This window comes from Helianthus annuus, chromosome 16 (assembly GCF_002127325.2).
Source record: "Helianthus annuus cultivar XRQ/B chromosome 16, HanXRQr2.0-SUNRISE, whole genome shotgun sequence".
In the NCBI taxonomy this organism is placed as follows: Eukaryota; Viridiplantae; Streptophyta; class Magnoliopsida; order Asterales; family Asteraceae; genus Helianthus; species Helianthus annuus.
In genome coordinates, this window is record NC_035448.2 from 129,623,839 (window position 1) to 129,644,250 (window position 20,412).

A 20,412-nucleotide genomic window follows, 5' to 3' on the forward strand; every position below is an offset into this window, starting at 1 on the left:
TGTCATTTTTGTTTTAAAATGATAACGTATGGAGAAATGAGAAATGTTTGAAAAGTTATATATTTTTTGTTCCAATTTTACCCCTCCTTCATTAAAAGTCTTCCCCCCTCCTTTTTAGTGGGTTTTAGTTAGTTTTCTAGTTTTCACAATAACTAGTGGTTTTCATTTCAACCTTCCCCCTTTACCCTAATCATCTAATCTTAGCAACAACACATGAATAAATACCATAAATACATAAATAGTAAAAACTTTATATGACAATCTAACCATAAAACCACCACACTACATTGTGTGAAGTAGTACCCTACTTACTCCCTAGGTTCCATCCATCTCACACAACACACTCAGAAGGCTCGAACCCTTATTCCCCTGCATTCACCTCTGGTTTCGTTTTCCATCAATTCACCAACAAATTCAACACCAAAAACATCCACAATCAACGAATTCGAGCGGCAGGACCACCAGAAGATCCGCAATCACCGATTCCAAAAGCGATTTTGTCAGTAATATCTTCGTTTTCGGCAGTTTACGTTAGCATAAACCCTAATTCGATCTTCAATTGTTCATTGTTCAATTCATGTGTTGTTATACGAAGCAGATTGACACATGAAGGTGTGCAAATGTTTATGTTATGATTTTTGTTGTTTATGGTTTGAAATAGACTGCAAGTGGTTGTTTGAATGCCTTGCTTACAATTGAAATAGATATATAATTAGGTTTGGATTTGACCTAGATTTAATATGGAAAACGAGGTGATTGAATTTGACATTGGGATTGGGGGAGGTGGAGATGAATCTGTAGCTATTATTGATGATGAGGACTTAACCGATGATTCACCGACTGCCGGGATTAATCTGGGAGGAATGACCGGGAGTGGGAGTGGGAGTGGCGGTTTTTTCATGGATAATTTGAGTTACGTTTCTCAAAGGGATTTAGATCTTGAACCATGTGAAGGGATGGAGTTTGAGTCGGAAGAGGCTGCCAAGGGTTTTTATAACTCGTATGCTCGTCGTGTGGGGTTCAGTACTCGTGTTAGTTCGTCTCGCAGGTCTAGGAAGGATGGTGCTATCATACAGAGGTCCTTTGTTTGTGCCAAAGAAGGGTTTCGTAACTTAAATGAGAAGCGGACGAAGTATAGAGAGATTAAACGCCCACGTACTGTCACTCGTGTAGGTTGTAAAGCGTCGATGTCCGTTAAGATTCAAGATTCGGGGAAGTGGGTTGTGTCAACGTTTGTTAAAGAGCATAACCACGAGCTGGTTCCACCGGACCAGGTTCATTGTTTACGTTCCCACCGCCAAATCTCGGGTCCCGCCAAGACTTTGATTGATACTTTGCAGGCTGCAGGGATGGGGCCCCGGAGGATAATGTCGGCTTTGATTAAAGAGTATGGTGGCATTAGTAAAGTTGGATTCACAGAGGTAGATTGTAGAAACTACATGAGGAATAATCGCCAAAGGAGTTTAGAAGGAGATATACAGCTTCTTCTTGATTATCTGAGGCAAATGCATGCCGACAATCCGTCATTTTTCTATGCGGTCCAGGGGGACGATGAACAGTGCACGGGTAACGTTTTCTGGGCTGATGCGAAGGCAAGGGAGAACTACATGTACTTTGGGGATACTGTCACATTCGACACCACTTACAGATCAAACAGATACCGTTTGCCTTTTGCACCTTTTACCGGGATCAATCATCATGGGCAGCCTGTGTTATTCGGCTGTGCGTTTCTCTTAAACGAAACTGAATCGTCATTCGTATGGCTGTTTAAGACTTGGGTTTCAGCAATGTCTGGTCGCCCCCCAGTGTCAATCACGACAGATCATGACACGATCATACGGTCAGCCATTATGCATGTTTTTCCCGACACCCGACATCGCTTCTGCAAGTGGCACATTTTCAAAAAGTGCCAGGAGAAGCTATCCCATGTGTTTCTTCAGTATCCGAATTTCGAAGCGGACTTCCATAAATGTGTGAATTTATCCGATTCAGTTGATGAATTCGAAGCCTGTTGGTTGCTACTTGTTGATAAATACGATCTCAGGGATCACGAATGGCTTCAAGCGATATACTCCTCACGCAGACAATGGGTCCCTGTGTATTTGCGTGATACATTCTTCGCCGAAATGTCTATAACGCAACGCAGCGATAGCATGAACTCTTATTTTGATGGATATGTAAATGCGTCAACTACTTTAAACCAGTTTGTTAAACTGTATGAGAAAGCATTAGAGAGCCGTAACGAGAAAGAAGTTAAAGCGGATTACGATACGATGAACACGCTCCCTCCTTTGCGGACTCCTTCCCCGATGGAGAAACAAGCATCTGAACTTTACACAAGAAAGATATTTTTGAGATTTCAAGAAGAGTTAGTTGGGACACTTACTCTTATGGCATCAAAAGTCGAGGATGACGGTGAGGTCACAATGTATCAAGTATCGAAATTCGGGGAGGACAACAAATGCTACCGTGTTAGCTTCAATGTTCTGGAAATGAGAGCTACTTGCAGCTGCTGTATGTTTGAATTTTCAGGGCTTCTATGTAGACATGTGTTGGCGGTTTTCAGAGTGACAAATGTTCTTACTCTTCCTTCTGGTTACATTTTAAAGCGATGGACGGTCAACGCCAAGAGCAGTGTTATACTTGAAGAACGAGTTAATGATGCGTTTTCTAGTTATCTGGAGTCGCATACTGTCAGATATAATACACTTAGACACGAGGCTTTTAAATTTGTAGAAGAAGGGGCTGAATCTGTCGACACATACAATGTAGCCATGGCTGCATTGGAAGAAGCTGCAAGTAAAATTTCCATGGCTGCAAAAAATGAAGGAAGAGCGGTTTTGATTAACGGGCGTAGCAGGGACGATTCAAGAAGTAACGGAACGTTGCCAAAAAGGAATACTGTAAATCATCATGGAAGTTCGGACCAGAATATATCAGAGGTTAGTTTCATCGTAGCTTTCCAGTTGCTTGTTGTACTTTAAATCTTAAATTCAGCTGATCCAAATCATCTCTGTAGTGAGTAATTTTGACCCTTTTATGTGAATAGGGTTCATTTTATTGGTTATATAAGTTTGATAGCAAATCGATTGGAAAACATTGGATATTTAGTTAAAAAGGAAAACATTTCAGTTATTCTTTTGCCGTTTAGAAAAATAGTTAGAAAGGAAATGGGTTAAACAGTTTAAATGATGCCAAAGGCTAACCAAAGCAAATTCAACTGTCCTAAAGTGCTTTTTTTATAATAATTTGGAATATATTATCTACTTTTAGCTTGGTTTTAAAATGCATGCGTTATATGTGCATAATGTGTGATGCGCCCGTTGCACTGATGAGAGCGCATCGCCACAGTTGTTGCATTGCGTTTACGTGATGTGAGGATATTGCTGCGATTTTGCATAATGCAACATTTTCTGTTTTTTTTTCAGAGTTTTTGAATTGGGTTGGGTGTTTTCAATAATTAATATCTTAGTAGCTTGATTTGGACCATTATGGTTCCTAAAGATTAATTTGTGGTTCTATAAATATTTTAGTATGCTTGATTTGAACCAAAAAGCACAACTCTTTATCTTCTTATTATGTGAGTTTTTTTCTTTAATTTAAGTATGTTTTTGTAAGCAGTTATGTATAATTATTTTTTTTACTTTCTTTTTGATAAAGAGCGCATCGCATACATGATGCGCTCGCATCACGCATCAGATTTTTGGACCAAACACATCGGAGCGCATCACGCAATTCAAAACCTAGAGTCAGAAAAAAATGGACAAATAAACTGTGTGCGGATCAACCCACTTTTTTGGCAGTTATAAGTTTGTTAGTTTGAAGAGTGCCTTAGCCCTTATACAACCCCATCTTTCATTTTCAAACTCCCATATAGCAAAAGAAATGAGGAGTATGAGAGCAACCAAAAGTAGCTGCGAATTTGACCCTGTTGATTACTTGGTTAGTGGCACCAAAGGTAGGGTCGATACCAAGGTTTCAAGAAAGTAGTCAGGAAAGAAATACAGTTACATCACTCAAGATTCAAAAATGATTTCTAGGGTTGGCAGTATAAGGGAGATTAACTTAGTCTTAGCCATGCCTTCACTAGGAAAAGGAGGTTAACCGTCACAGTATTTGGGTTAGCTTAGTGATTTCTGGAATGTTTATAAAGTGCATCTGCTAAAGAAAACCTTGAGGTTTGGATGTAGTTGCAGAGTTGAGTTATCCTACACAACCCGTTAAATCTAGGAAGTGTACAAAGACATAATGGATCACAAAATATAACACAATGCCGAACAAAATATAGCACGATGCCGACTTGCCGAGCAATATAACACAATGCCGAGGAAAAAAGGTACAATGAATCGCAAAAAAGACACAGTGACGATGCCAAATAAAAAGACACAATGATCTGAAACAAAAATCCTGAAATCTACAAGCTAAAATTATATGTTTATTAACATTTAAGCATGTATATTCTTATAAAGGTGCATGGCTGTTCATAAACTAAACATGATTATGATCATTAGTTGTTTGGTTTTGTGCAGGATGAGAAGGACAGGAAGATCGAACAACTTAACAATGAGCTGGATTGTGCTAGGCGCAAATGTGAAGTTTATAGGAACAATCTGCTTTCAGTATTAAGAGACATTGAAGATCATAAACAGCAGCTATCACTTAAAGTCCAGATCATGAGGTATAGCATGAAAGATTGCTTGTAAAGCTTGGTTTGAACATGTTATAGTATATCTTTTTTCATAGTACCAGGGGCTCTTTTTGCTGGCTGTTTCTACCTTCAAAGGATTATTGGATGCCCAACATACTTACATTATTACATACATATATACATGCATATATGTATGTATGGATGTATGCATGTATGTATGTATAGCTTCGTTACTTGTTATATAATACTTACAACTTTAATGATTTGTTGCGGCATAATGCCAAAAATAAATGAGGTAGGGTTCATTTATTGTTGTGGCATATGTTAAAGCCTGTTCAACTCATATGATATTGCATATACTATTGTTTTGTGTTTAACGTTCAATCCAAATAATACTTCCAGTATTACTGTTTAGATAAGTTAATGTATTCACCATGGTCAAGCCAAATAATATTATAAGGAGAAAACGATCAAAAGTGTGAGAATGCTTCCTGGACCAACACATGTCCCGCCGCTTAGAAAAGGGCGGAGGGGCTTTCATCTTCTGCTTTTCCTGTTCCGCTTTTTCCCAATGTTGTTTTAATTTTTGGTTTTTGATATTTTTTGCGTTAACCAAATTCAATAATTAATGGCGTTTTAATGGTTCCATTGTATCAACATTTTGGCGTTTATGGCGTTATTCACAGCGTATGCCAAAGGAACCCAGGGGGCAGGAAATCTATTTGAATGGCGTTTTCCAATACGTTTAAACAAGTTGGCTTATTGATCTGTTATTTTTTATAAACATTTTGGCGTTTGTGGTATCTTGGCGTTTTACTATTGTTAAATTATATTTCAACCATAGGAAAAAAAATACAAGGGAAGGAAATAAATTACAAATCCTAATCGGATCTCTTTTCCCAGTTTTCAGTGTCATCACTCTCTCTCTTCTCTAATAGTACAAGAACTGTCATCAAATATATGATGTTTTATGTAAAACTTAACAAACCCATGGGTTTGATTTTTTTTGCTTGCTCGTCTGTTGAACTGTGTTTTTGTGTGGATGTTTCGGGACATAGATCTATGGCGTATGAGTGGGTTTTTTCGTTTTTTCTTTATCTGGATCTTCATCTTTATAGTGAACCCACTCTTCATTGTCATTGACCTCTTCTCCTCATCCAAACCCTCTTCAAGAACAAAAAATACAAAATGCCATATGACTGGCATCAGTATCTTTTTCCTGAAATTTTGTCCATCTCATGCAGCAAAATCTTTTCTGAGGTACTTCCCTCTGATAACAAATCATTCAGTTTATTTGTTGGTGTTTTACAGTGGGTGGTATTTAGTAGTATTTGGCGTTTGTTTTTTGGTTTGATCAAATGTAAGTTGCTGAGATGTATCATTTTATAGGATGTCTTTTTGTCGCTAAATTAGACGGTGCGTTATTATAATAAAGTACTAGATTAGAACCCCATGTATTACACGAGTTTACTAAATATAATTTTATATACTAAAAAATAAAAATAATATATCCTTAAAAAAACTCGTGTATTGTATGGATTTAACAAATGTATTTATATACCAAATAATAAAAAAAAAAAGTTATATCTTTAAAAATCTTGTGTAATACATGGGTTAAATAAATGTAATTTTGTATAGTAATGTATAAAGAAAGTTATTTTTTAAAAAAACCCTATGTATTACACGGGTTGAATAAACCTAATTTTAATACAAAGTTTGGTTTTCGTGATAACAAGAAAAAGTTATAGCATAAAAAAACAAATGATTTCGTTACAGGGAAGCATTCTGTTCCAAATTCCTCACTTATTTACATGACATATACTATTCTTGTGTATTTTTATGTGTTCTTTTAGCTAAAAATACATCTAAATAATCATGCATCTCTTTGTTTATTCAATCCATGCAATGCATTGGTTTTTAAAAATGTAATTTTTTATTACTTAGCATATCAAATTGTATTTATTCAGTTCGTGTAATACACGGGGTTCCAACCTAGTTTACATTCATATATTTTGATGGTGCCTTCAATCTATGTAAGTTTTTGTTTCTAGTTTTTTCTTTATTTTACAATTTGTAATCTGTAATTCTAATCATTCATCTCTTTAATGCGTAGGGCTTTTCCCCTCTTCTAATTGTTACAAAAAATATATAAAAACACACGATAATTGTTTTGATTAGTTGGCTTGAGGTGTCATTAATTGTAACATATGATATGTTCTGGATATCAAGTGTTTATAAATCTTCATTGGATGGTGATGCATAGTATACATTTTTTTAATATTTTTAGCTTTATTGATGTTGTGAAAAAACGTTATAATCTAGAGATTTATTAATATATTTGAAATCTTGAAATTTGAAAAATAAGATTTAAATAAATAGAATATATATTTATCAAATTAATTATCATATATTTATCTAAATAATTATCCTTATATTAATATTAATTAATAATATTATATTTTAGGTGGAAAAATCTCATGAAGATTACTCCATACAATGACATGTGTTCCTTATATGGTTTCTTTTATTATATAGTACTAACGGTAAGACCCGTGTGCAAACACGGGTCGTTTATTAGAAAACCATGCATAACAAATATTGACAGAACATATAGATATGTGTATAGATATTTTACCAAAACGTGTTATTTATTATAGCTAAAAGAAAACTATACAAGTAAATATAAAAGATTTTAACAAACTTAATAAAAGATGTCTAACAAACTTAAAGTTTAGATTGTGCAAACACGAGTGGTTTCTTAGAAAACCATGCATAACAAATATAAACGATGATTATAGTTATATTTATATAGAATTATAAATAAAATAAATAAATAAGTCAGTCAGTAAATACTTAAATTTTAGAGTATAAAAACTTAAAGTTTAGATTCTGCTGAGTCTTGTTTCTCTTATGTAAATGTCTGAAAAACCATTTTGATGATGTTATCTTCTTGGGCCTTGTCTTCTTTTGTTAATTCATCCATCTGCTTTTCTTTACTTATTTGATAAAGGATGCTAGTATGTGGAGCAGTGGGTCTCCTGATTGGCAATTTTTGTTGTTTGACTGGAACCACTGCTTCCGGATAATCGGGCTTTTTTGGAGCAGTGGGATCTCTCTTCCTTAACTCTTCCAACTTTTTGTAGGTAGCAAACACCTTTTCTTCTCTCCACCTTGTAACCTGCTTTCTTGACCCATAATCAGCAGTTATCAGCTCTTCTTTCATTCTTTTCAGTTTCAAGGTCCTTTCTGGTACATTTTTCTTGTAATTGGCCCAAACTGGAGGAGTTTGCTTTATGTTGTCTTGAATCATCTTTTGAATTCTGACTGTCTCCTCTTGCAGTTCACGGATGGTCCATTCTTTGTATTGATACTTTTCTGCCATGTACTTCTTGTATGCTATTATGTATTCAAGATAGTAATTTCTCATGCTTTCATCATATTTTTCTGATAATTTCTGACAAAAGACTTTTGAGAACTGCTCTAAAGTTCTAACTTTACTGAGCAGATATTGATAATTTGTTTGAATCTCTTTGTCAGACTTTCTCTCTGTATCTCTTTTAGATATATCCTCTGCTTGTTGGGCCTTTATTTTGAGATATTCTTCTATATTTCTTGGCAAAGGATAACCTTGAACAGATGGGAGTTTCCTCTTTTCAGGATCATCTTCAGAGTAGAAGGATTTGATTTCCTCCCTGACTGCTGGAAGATCTAGAGGATATTGTACTCCTGCAGGGTCAATGGCAGTGTTTTGATTGATGAATTAAATTGAAGATAATGGAACAGGGTTTCGAATGGTGACAAGGGACAGTGGTTGTGTAGATGTTAGAGTTGGGGAAGTGTCATCTTCCACTACATTGTTTGTTATCTTTCTCCTTTTGTGCTTTCGAGAAGTTGGTGGTGTATTTATGGATTCAGTGGCAGAGATTGAAGTAGTTGGTATCTGATTAACACCTGTTGAAACAACTGGTTTTCCAACCATTGTGGTAACTACAACAGTTGATGTGTCAATTGTTGTTTTCTGCTTTTTGGCAGCTGGATTTTGTGATAGTGATATTGTTTTTGGCATGACAGTGGATTGACTGTGGGTTGATGTAGTAGTGATGACAGTTGTTGAGATAACATCTGTTGAAACAACTGAAGTACCAACAACTGTTGATACAACATGAGTTTTAACATCTGTTGGTTTGGAGGTTTGATGACAGGAAATTTTGTGTCACACCCCCAAAATCCACCATGCGGAGTACCACCGCTTGGAGGCGTGACGTGACCAGGATCGAGCCACGAATCATATTGAACAACATAATCAAGTAAATAAAACCAAACACAATACGATTGGTGACCAATAGGAAGTAATCCGATTTTAGTTTAACAGCGGAAGCATAAAACATAAAGTTCAAAACATAAGTTCGCAGTTCATAAGTTTAAAGTCCAAAACGTAGGTTTAATAAGTTCATAAAGTTTATTTATTAAATACGAGACATATCAGTTCGCATCCCACAACGACCACCTCCATATGCAAGCTCCATAGCATTTAATGACCTGCAAAGCATGTAATAACGAGTCAACAACAAAGTTGAGTGAGTTCACGGTTGGTTGTCCATTTTAGCGTTGTTTCCAAAAACATAGTTTAATCTCATTCGGCTATCCAGCCGTGGGGGTTACCCCATAGTTCGAAAACGTTTATTTGTTAACCATCCCATGTCCACCTTCCCTGGCTATCCAGCCCGGCTCTTTGGCCGTGGGGAGCTACCCCAGTATTTTAAACTACCAGACTCGTTTATCATATCGACTACTAACAAAAATCAATTGTGCCCTAGCGTCGGTGTTCTATCACCACCGACGTGCCATAGTCCATTAGTACACGCCCGTCCGACTGGCACGGTGTGAGGTTTGTTAAACCTAATAGCGCTATTAACTAATGACCCGCTCGCCATAGCCTCGGCGATTAAGTCGATACAAAAAGGGAGGGACTTCGCTGATAGAGTTCTAGTCCAGTAAGTCTAACACGTCCCAACAGGACGAGGAATTTACATTCCTGAACACGTCTCAAAGGACGAGGAATCCCTATTCCTGTACCCATTCCCATTCCCACCGAGAATTTACCACGCTTTGTAGAAAAGTGTGAACTCACCTCGGTTTGCTCGGTTAGATTCTCAAATATCGCTAACAGTCAAGGTCGGTCAATCACGTCCTAGTATGATTTACAGTTAGTCATTTAGTGTCTTACAAATAGAGCACAAAGTTCCTACACGTATCTATCACATAGCATGCATTACTTTAACTGTTTATGCCCGTATATATATATTTCCCATCCATTCCCCACTCATAAGCATACATACGATAGTGCACGTAACACATATAACATGTTAGATCATTCACAGATAGCATACTCGACATTTAGACACGCAAGTCACAACTTATATCAATTCAGCATTAATATTCAAAACCGGTTGTTTTCGGACATTTAAATAAAATAGTTAAATTATTCCAAAAATTCCCAAATTTTTACAGAATGTCCTAAACGTTCCAAATTTTATTGTGTAAAAATATCGGGGTCCGGTTCATTACCAATATTTTATAAAAATTCATATTCCGGACTGAACTCAGATTTATATTTTTCTGACCACAGTCCACGAGATAATTTATTTAAAATTCATCGAGTGTCCGATTTACGAAATTCCAGTGGGGTAATTACAAATACATCGGTGGTCAACTATGGTATAAATTTCGTGATCAGACTCCACACAGATTACAAGTTATAACAGAAAACCAGACGCACTTTTTCAGCAGAAAAATTGCAGCTCTAACTGCTGTTACGAAAAGACGCTTTTAAAATAGTAAACGGAGTCCAAAAATTATGATTCCGGTGCCATTAGAACCGTATTTCCTAATATCACATTTTAGACTCGAAATATTAGTTTTTCGTTGAGTTTATGACCTGTTTACAGCCTGATGAAGTCGGCTGGAAATGTGATTCAGCATGTTCTTTATAGTTTAATATGTTACTATATTGTATCAACACATGTCCGAACAACGGATTTTATCAAGAGTTCGACGATCAATCATCATATATGTATTAACCAACCAACAACATACCCATGACAACATCAACTAATAGCATTTCATATACAAGTAAACTTCATGTAACCTTTATGTTTATATTTTTAGTGTTCTTGCATTTTAGTTGTAAACATAAGCATCATACTACAATGTTAGCCATAAAATAAGATGAACAAAGGTTAAACAAGAGCTTACTACTAGCTTATAGCTAGGGTAGAATCTATTGAGGAGGATGATGAGAAAAGATGAAGAACAAGCAAGACAAAGCCCTTCTTGAAGCTCCACAAGTAGCTACCTTCTTGAATCCTTCTAAGTTTAAAAAGGGACTTGTAAAAATGGAAGATGAAGATGTGAAGAGAGAGGGGGTTGGGTTCGGTTTGGGGGAACCGAATAGAGAGAGAGAGAGAGAGAGTAGTGAGGTTGAGTGTGATATTTGTTGTGATGATGAGGATCCATGAGTTCCATACTTATAAAGATTGTTTCATATATCTTGGCAACTTTCACAAGCTAAATCAATTAAAATAATAGATCATAATCTAGTTATAAAGATTGTTTCATATATCTTGGCAACTTTCACAAGCTAGATCAATTAAAATAATAGATCATAATCTAGTTATAAAGATTGTTTCATATATCTTGGCAACTTTCACAAGCTAAATCAATTAAAATAATAGATCATAATCTAGTTAGGAGATTGGAAGTATGGTTAAGATCTTGGGTGGGGTCCATGGGGGCTGATTTACGGTTGGGGGGGGGGGGTCTAGTGTAAAAATTGTGACTAAAATGTAACAAGGTAGTTAAATTCCAAGTAATAAACTTACACTTGTTAGTCAGTTTATTTGTGGTGGGTGTTATGGCATACGGGGACCATGACTAGCCAAAAATAATTAAATAATGTGTTTGACAAATATTTGGCGTCCCGGGTAATGTCCGGTTGTTCGGTCGGATACTGTTTCGTTAAAGTGTTTAATTATTCCGTAAGGCGTCTTATACATATATTTTTGTAACACAATTAATTCCTAACACATAGGAAAATATTTAGGACCATTTAGTCAAGTTTTCAGCACAAGCCAAGTACGTTAACAAACACATGTAAGTATATCATAGTAATCAGAGAGCAGTTAAATGATTCAGCACAGTCATCAAGCCCTTTAATTATCATTAATAAATTGTACGGATTACATGAAATTTTGAGGGTTGTCACATTCTCCCCCTGTAAGAGAATTTCGTCCCGAAATTTAGCACCTGGTTACTGAGGAAGCTAGTTAAGTTGCATTGTTTTCCTGGTTTTCCTGGGGTGTCACATTTTGGGAATTTGAGGAGTTTGTTTGGTGGTTTTGGAAGGTGTGGTTTTGCGTTGACTTACTTTTCTGGTAGGCTGTCTTCTTTTAGGTTTAGAAGTACCCTGCTCTTCTTTTTCCATCAAAACTTTCTTCTCCTCAAACTTTTTAGATCCTTTCATGTTTGCCTTTAATGCAGAAAATGCATTTTCAGTCTCATCAACCTTTTTGGAACCATCTGGTCTTGGGATTTCTACCACAAGTTTGGACATTCGATCTGCTTGCATGTATAAACCATCTTCTTTTCCCTTCTTCCCTTTAGTTTTCTCCCACTTTTTGACATCATCAGGATTTTCAACAAAGATGATTGAAGGAGGAGCAGTGCCAGTAGTTTGAAGCAGATGAGCTTTAATGGCTTTGATATTTGCTTGAGTATCTTTGTACCTAGCTTCCATGACATTTCTGTCCATTTGAAGTTGAACTTCATGTTGTTGATCTGCATATTGTCTTTGTTTATGAAACAGACGTTGCACGGATCGAGCTCGAGACCTCTCAGTTACATGGACCCGTTCCTTTCACTGGGACAAGTGTCTAACTGGTTCTTAATCCTGATTCTTAATTCTCTTATGCAGAAATGATATGTTTCATGAATAAAAATCCCAAAAATGCCAACAACCGGCCCCAAACCAGTATCTGCGCGGATCGAACTCGAGACCTCTCAGTTACGTGAACCTGTCCCTTCCACTGGGACAAGTGTCTAATCCGTAGGGGTGAGCAAAAGGAAAAACCCGACCCTACCCGACCATTACCTGACCCGAGTACCGATCAAACATAAAATACAGAACCGATTCACTACCCTAAATATAGGGTCGGTTTCGGTCCATAGGTCCAAGTCGGGTTTCACCATGAAAAGAACCGAGAACCGACCCGACCCGATTTTATATGAAAAAATGGAACCGATCTAAATACCTAGGTACTTGGGTTCGGGTCGGGTTAGGTATATTTTCGGTTCGATTCTCGGTTATTTTCGGTCCGGACCTAAACTTACTCACCCCTACTAATCCGTTTATAATCCTGATTCTTAATTCTCATATACAGAAATTATATGTGTCATATATACTAATTAAAAAAGAAACAATACAAGTCAACGAAGATGAGGGAAGGGAACATGGTTCTAAGTGAGTATAAGCTTTTGTTTATTCAAGTTGTGGGTGTGACATCGACACACAAGTCGTTTTGTGTGGCTCATGCGTTTGTCACATACCATCTGCATTTGTTATACAAATGACAAACAATTCAACAAACTTTGCCTTGGGCCTTTGACTTTGTTGACCAGAACTGATAAAGCACAGTTACCCAGCAAGAGTTGTACTTACACGCATCTTTTGTAGCACGTACAGCAGCCACTCTGTTTTAAGTTATGATCCTCGAGATAATCGCCATTAAATAGTATTCTTTATCGTATTGAGACGCTTTTGCACCACCAATGCCGTGACACATTTAAGTTTTTTTGTGATTATGTCATGACTAGCATTGTTTTGGACACTCAAGTAAGCTCTGGACCATATATTTCATTGGTTTGTTTGTCTAGATCAACATTGGTGTGAGAACCTTGGGTTTTTTCAAAAACATCAAAATTTGAAATGTTATGGTCTAAACATCCAAAGAACCAATCAAGCAAAGATGAATATAACACTTTTGAGTCCGCACCGCAACCATTCACCTGATGAAAACAAGTGAAACGATAAATCTTGATTGATTGAAGTTATCAGCTTCGGTTTTTGATAGGAAAAATACCTGTTGTTAAGGACTAGAATTTGCAGAAGAAAAGTTTCACTTGCTTATAGTAGAAGACAAGTAGAAATTCCAGAATATAGAATTCATGGACATGAAAGCAACACGCGCTTGAAGAGGAATCGCCCTGTAACATATGCCAAACCAGCTTTAATCACTTATCCAAGGATCCGTCTCATACAAAGAGACTCCGGTCTAAAAACAATTTATACACTACTATACACTACACACGTGATTAACCCGTGCATGAAAATAAAATTATTTATTGTTTAACCGAAAGGTTCCATTAAGGTAAATTAAAATTTCAACAGACAAAAGTTGATGCCAAGATTTGGAGATTCTAGGGGACTGGGAACATGTGAGTTTGTTTATATATGTGTGTGTGTATGTAAAACTGAATTCCTAAAAGAACTTATGAAGCATAAGTCGTTTCATGATTCATACTTTAATGTGCCAATTCCGAGCAATGTACATATAAATGAGTTGATTCATGTTATGTATTATCTTTAGAGGGTCAAAAGGGTAAAATAAAAGAAAAAGATGGCTTAAAAGAAAAGGCGTCGACAAGTTGAAAGTCACCTAAAGTTTATCTTTGATAAACAACACATCTTAAATCATCTTATAGAAAGGATTATTACTGAACCAAAACAATTTTGGTAATCATATTTGACACAGTATACTATATGTTTTATTTTAATTTTTTTAGAAAGGAAACATTTTGACCCGATACTCAACTCACAAAACATTACCCGTTCTGACCCATTACTCAACCCACCCGGCCCGCTCAACCCTTTTTATACTAATCCAAACTATAACCACATACGATATGCTCCGTAGTCTTTTTTTCTTCTTTGCGGTCATGGAGCTTAAATAACTAAAGTTATTTTAGCCTTTCTAAAACTGTATTTTATTTAATACTTTGTAAAAGAAAGACCAAAAACGACCGCCATTGCATCTTCAGATTTTCTTATCCCTGTAATATTTGTGCACTGCATAGATTAACTTAACTACGCAAAGTCAAAACCAAAATGGATGAAGAGAGAGAGAGAGATATACCAGAAATTAATCACGCTGACGGGAATCCAGAATCTAAATCCTGCAAGAATTGGAGGAATTAAACATACGGCCAACTGTTTGTTAATCACTTATTATTAATAACAAGTTTTGAAGTGTAAGTAAAGTGGTTACCAAAAAGTAATGTAGGAAGAGCGTCTTTCTGATACTTATTCGGAAGCTCTGAAAGCTTCCCTTGCCACAGATTATTCCATGCAAAAACAACAGCAATGACAGATGGACCAAGTATAATTTGGTTCAATACAACCTGCAAATTAAAATCATAGATTAAATTATTATCACTCTGGATGAATTTATTTAAACAGTAAAAAGGAAAATTAGTTTTAACCTTCATTATAATGTTCTGTGCTGTCTGTTTTGGCATGCAACGATCAAGATACTGGTACCAGACGTAAGAACCAGGCCCATACAGAAGGAACCCATAAGAAGCCATTCGCAGGGCTCGGAGCCAATTATGGTCCAGCAGACTCCATGTGACATCCTGATAATAATAATACATTACATCCACTTTTAAATCTCAAAAGCAAAATAGTCAAATTACAAATTCAAACGTTCATGATAGATTGTTAATTTTTTATGTTGACTAGATACAAACAGATTGTGGAGTCTTTTCCTGGATAATATATTATAGAGTAAATTGCCATTTTAGTCCCTGAGTTTTTGTCCAAATTACCATTTTAGTCCAAATAGTTTTTTTCTCCTCTGGGTCCCTGACTTTTCCTTTTTCTTGCCATTTTGATCACATTGCCTAACTTATTATTATTATGGTTTATTAGTGCGAGCCCACAGACCCACTTTAGGTATCTAGTTTTTCGTACCATCTCTTCGCATAAATATCCATATCAGAAATGGGATCTTTTTATACACATACACATACACACACACAGGGGCGTACCCACCCTAAGCCTAGGGTGGGCGGGCGCACCCCATGAAAAAGTATTTTTTAGTGTTATTTTTCGCCCGAAATCCCGACCGCACCCCTTGAAAATTTTCAACTGCCCCACTTAGAAAAAAAATAATCATTAACCACTTATTCACTTAATTATTTAATTCAATCAAAGGCCAATCTGCAATCAACTTTTATTAACACAAGCACAAACCCAACCTAAAGAAATTTGAACTAAATAAAATAACCCAAACCCATCCACCCATTCCATTTCCAAATCTCGCCCCCAAAAAAACTCCAAGCGACTTGACGCCACTGCTCACGACCTGGTGGTTTTTTTTACCGGAAAACCCAAAATTCAGGTTGGACCAACACAAGTAATCAACATTTAATATTAGGACTTGAATGTTTAAAAATATAATTGAAAGTTACGGGCAATGGTGGAACATGATTGTTTATTTTGTTTACGTGTTTAGTGTTGTTTTATGAACTTATAGAGCAAATTATATGTGTTAGGAACAATGAGTAAGAATGTAATGAACTTATAGCGTGTTTAGTATCTTTAGACGATATTTTGGATGGAGGGCAGCCAGTGGGGTATTGTGTGATAGGAGGTTCCCAACTAAATTAAAGGGGAAATTTTATAGGGTAGCAGTCAGGCCCGCTATGCTATATGGAACAGACTGTTGGGCTATCAAGAAGACACAAGCGCGCAAGATGGAGGTAGCAGAGATGAGGATGCTGAGGTGGATGTGTGGACACACAAGGTTAGATCGGATAAGAAATGAGGTTTTTAGGGAAAGATTAGGAGTGGCTAGTATATCGGAGAAGATTAAGGAGGGGAGATTGAGATGGTTTGGGCATGTGAAGCGGAGGGAAACGACGGCACCAGTTAGAGTAGTGGAAACTCTTACTGTTGAGGGGAGGAGAGGAAGAGGCAGACCCAAACTGACATGGGATGAGCAGATTAGGCATGATTTAGTAGAGTTGCATCTTTCTGAGGACATGGTCCAAGATAGGACTTCGTGGAGGCGTAGGATTAGGGTTAAGGACTTCTAGGAGATATTGCAGTAAGGTCTTAGGTGTATTTTAAGGAGGTAGGTTTTTCTTACTCTTTAAGGGACTTTTACGGTGATTGTCTTCTTGTGTTTATGCCCACATGATGTTGTATGCATGCTATTAAACATGATTTACATTATATTGTGTCACTCGGATCAATCTCTTGGTATGGGGGACTTCTTATTTCTATATTCTATATTCTCTGACTTGATGTGTTGGTTTATTGTTTGTTGTCGAGCCGAGGGTCTCTCTGGAAGCAGCCTCTCTATCCTTATGGATAGAGGCAAGGTCTGTCTACATCCCACCCTCCCCAGACCCTATAAGTAGCTATTGCTATTTGTGGGATTTTACTGGGTATGGTTGTTGTTGTTGTTGTAGACGATATTTTGGATATATTTCAAAAAAAAAACCTGTATGGCACAATTTTAAATACGTTTGTAATTTGTAATAATGTTTGACGTGTTTTGATGATTTATAAATTTTAGTTTGATGTTCTTTTGTCTTACATGATCCGACCCAACCCGCTATGAACCGATATTTTTATACAGCTAGAGGTCTAAAATCTTTGAAAATATTCCGCACCCCCAGGAAAAAATTTCTGGGTCCGCCACTGCACACACACATATACAGAAAAAGTTTAAAATACAAAAGTCCTTAACGTGCGAAGCGTACGCGAGTAAAATCATAACGTGTGTAATTATGAATATAACATGCGTGATTAGGGTTTACTCATGCGTGATTTTGTTGTTTTTTGTTGACCACATGCATGATTATAGTCACCATGCGTGATTATGGTTTTTGTTCATGCGTGATTATGGTTTTTCGTTTATGCGTGATTAGGGTTTGACTTTTATAACATGGGTAATTTACTCGCGTAGGCTTCGCACGTTAAGGACTATTGTACCGAACCTTCCCCTATATATATGTGGAAAAAGTGTATCGTACATTTGGCCTTAACGTACATTACGTACGCGATTAGAAATAGCATGTTATACACAAACTCGGACATGTCATAATCGCATGTTATACAAACCCGGACATGTACAAATTCGCATGGCTGATAAATTCGGACTCCCCATAATCGCATGTTATACAAACCTGGACATGTATAAATTCGCATGGCTGATAAACTCGGACTCCCCAAAATTACAAAATAGCATGTTGAACACAAATCGCGTACGTAATGTACGTTAAGGGATATTGTACAATAACCGGCCTCTATATATGTGTCAGTGATAAAATGCATTTGTGGTTTGACTATTTTTTTCTTGTCTGTAATACCAACTACACCTTGTTTCGAATTTAAGCACAAGTGCACAACATCATGTTAGAAGATTATTTGACAAGATGAATGAACGAGTGAATAAGAGTACAGCAAAACTCGTGTATTGTATGTGTAAGTTGTAATAAAAAAAAAATAGAATCATTAGAGTGTTATTCAACTTCTAATTTAAACTTACCTCTTTACAGATGTGGCTATAATGCTATATAACAATGTACTGATTACTAACAGCACAAGACAAAGCTTAATCTAATCATTTGAATGGCTAACTTGAGTCACTAGTACACCACCCGATTTGAAACTCCCACATGACACTTGTAACTTAATTTCTGAGTATGTGAAAATCCTACGAGACCTTTGACCTTTAAGCAAAAGTGTCCCATCTAGATGATTACCGACTCTACTAAGTCTATAACCCGTCTTTGCTTCTCTTATTCGATTTCTGACTGATATTCCAAATCTTTATATTCCTCTAACTCAAAACCTGCCTATTCTCTAGCACCTTAAAAATTGTGTTCTTTAAGGGGCATCTTCCCTTGTCTCGTCTATTATTATGCAGATTCCAATTTCCCTTTACTGATTGAACTGATTGAATAGATGGATGGAAAGCTATGCTGTCAAAAGCCCTTCGAGCATGCGCCTAGGCCCCTCAGGCAAGGCGAGGCGCAGGGAAAACACCTTACTGCCATTCGGGTCCTCTGGCAATCTTCGTACGAGATTCCGGCCAGATTTCGGTCAGATTCCGGCAAAATTCAGCAAATTTGAGCAGATAGGTCTGAAATATCCAAAATTGGCTTGGAACCAGCCTAAACCAGCCCTAAACAAGCCTAAAACATGTCTAAAACCCCAAAAATGGTATTTTTTATGCTATGTGTCTTGCTTATCTTGGACCTTCGCTTTTTTTGTGCCTTGCGAGTTGCGACTACGCCCAAGGCACACCCTTTGCGTAGGGCCGTCCAAAAAGCTTGCAGCTCGAAGCTTGCTCGATATGGCTCGGTTTGAAACTGAGCCGAGGCGGCTCAGCTCAGTTAGAAAGTGAGACTAGCTCGGCTCGGCTCGTAACGAGGCGAATTGGCTCGGTTTAGCTCACTTGGTAGCTCGGCTTAGCTCGAATTATTTTACTTATAATATATTTATTTTTATATACATTATAATATATTACAAAAAACTGATTATTATTTACATGTATTTAGGAGTGTAATTTGATATCTATGGCATATTTGAAGGTTGATTACTAATATTGTATTTCGTTGAAACTTCAAACTTATTTTGTTTAGTTGAACTTGATTTTGACTTGTAATGTATTAGGTTGAACTTATTTAGGATATGTTCTTTTGAACTGTTGAATAATATTTTAGACTACTAAATATTTTGAGGGCCATATATTAATTTTTCTTTTTAAAATCAAGCCAAACCAATCCGAGCCAGCTTGGTTTAAAACCAAGCCGAGCCGAGCTTCGATTTTCAGCTCGGTTTTAAATCCGAGCCAGCTCAGTTTATAATCGAGCCAGCCGGGTTGCACCATTTACCCTTTCCTCCTTATATCCTATATCAAACGTATCTTGTTGATGTGCTTATCAATGGCATACAATACAAGTATACAGTCACTAAGTATCAAAACAAAAGTTAACTGGATGAGTGACCTGATTAGAATGATCAGAAGGGTGTTGACTTTGGAGAGATTTGGAGTTGACCCATCTTTCTCGAACCTGAGCAATGGTGTCACCGGTTAGGGCAAGAGTGGCGGCTGTCACTGCTGGCTTCATAGGGAACCATCCGCCTCTTTCTCCGGCAACCTGTGATGATTCGGATGATGATTTGGGTGAGTTCCGTCTGTTTCTTCCGTTTTCTGAATCAAACGGCCGCATTCCCCATATTCCGCCGTTAAAGCCACCGCCCAATGACCCCATGATTCTGAGGTTCTAATTTGTGCAGACAAAGATGGTAGTGGTCAGTGGGTTTTGTAATTTTTCTTTTTTTTTTTTACATAGACTTTTTTTTTTTAAATTAGAGGGTGTTTGGCTTAGCTTATTTGTAACTTATAATAAGTCCTTTTCAATAAGCTAGAATTTCTTCCTTATTGACTTATTGCCTCACATACACACATTTCCCAAACACTTCAATAAGCTAGAATTTCTTGCTTATTTGGGGGAAAGGGGTCAAAATGACATTTTACAAAAAAATTTAAAAGTTGAGAAGTGTAACTGTTAAAAGTTGAGAGAAACAAAAGTCAAATGTTTTATAGCGAGTCAACAAATTATATATATAATAAACAAATTATATATAATAATAATAATAAATTTGATCACTTTTTTGTTTGTTTTACTGC

The 20,412-nt window shown here is 36.7% G+C and overlaps 2 protein-coding genes across 2 annotated transcripts; one reads left to right on the plus strand and one right to left on the minus strand.

Annotated features, from left to right (window-relative positions):
• The first annotated feature begins 287 nt into the window (after window positions 1-287).
• LOC110904516 (protein FAR1-RELATED SEQUENCE 5) lies at window positions 288-5,025 on the plus strand. Its single transcript, XM_022150356.2, has 2 exons — window positions 288-2,942; window positions 4,530-5,025. The coding sequence occupies exons 1-2, from the start codon at window positions 741-743 to the stop codon at window positions 4,701-4,703; spliced, it is 2,376 nt and encodes a 791-aa protein (XP_022006048.1). The 5' UTR covers window positions 288-740; the 3' UTR covers window positions 4,704-5,025.
• An 8,499-nt stretch (window positions 5,026-13,524) lies between these two features.
• On the minus strand, window positions 13,525-20,055 carry LOC110904513 (protein Mpv17). Its single transcript, XM_022150353.2, has 6 exons — window positions 19,727-20,055; window positions 15,185-15,337; window positions 14,971-15,103; window positions 14,839-14,878; window positions 13,786-13,909; window positions 13,525-13,711 (listed from the first exon to the last, which is right to left on the minus strand). Exons 1-5 carry the CDS (start codon window positions 19,991-19,993, stop codon window positions 13,822-13,824), a joined length of 681 nt encoding a protein of 226 aa, XP_022006045.1. The 5' UTR covers window positions 19,994-20,055; the 3' UTR covers window positions 13,525-13,711; window positions 13,786-13,821.
• Between the last annotated feature and the right edge of the window lie 357 nt (window positions 20,056-20,412).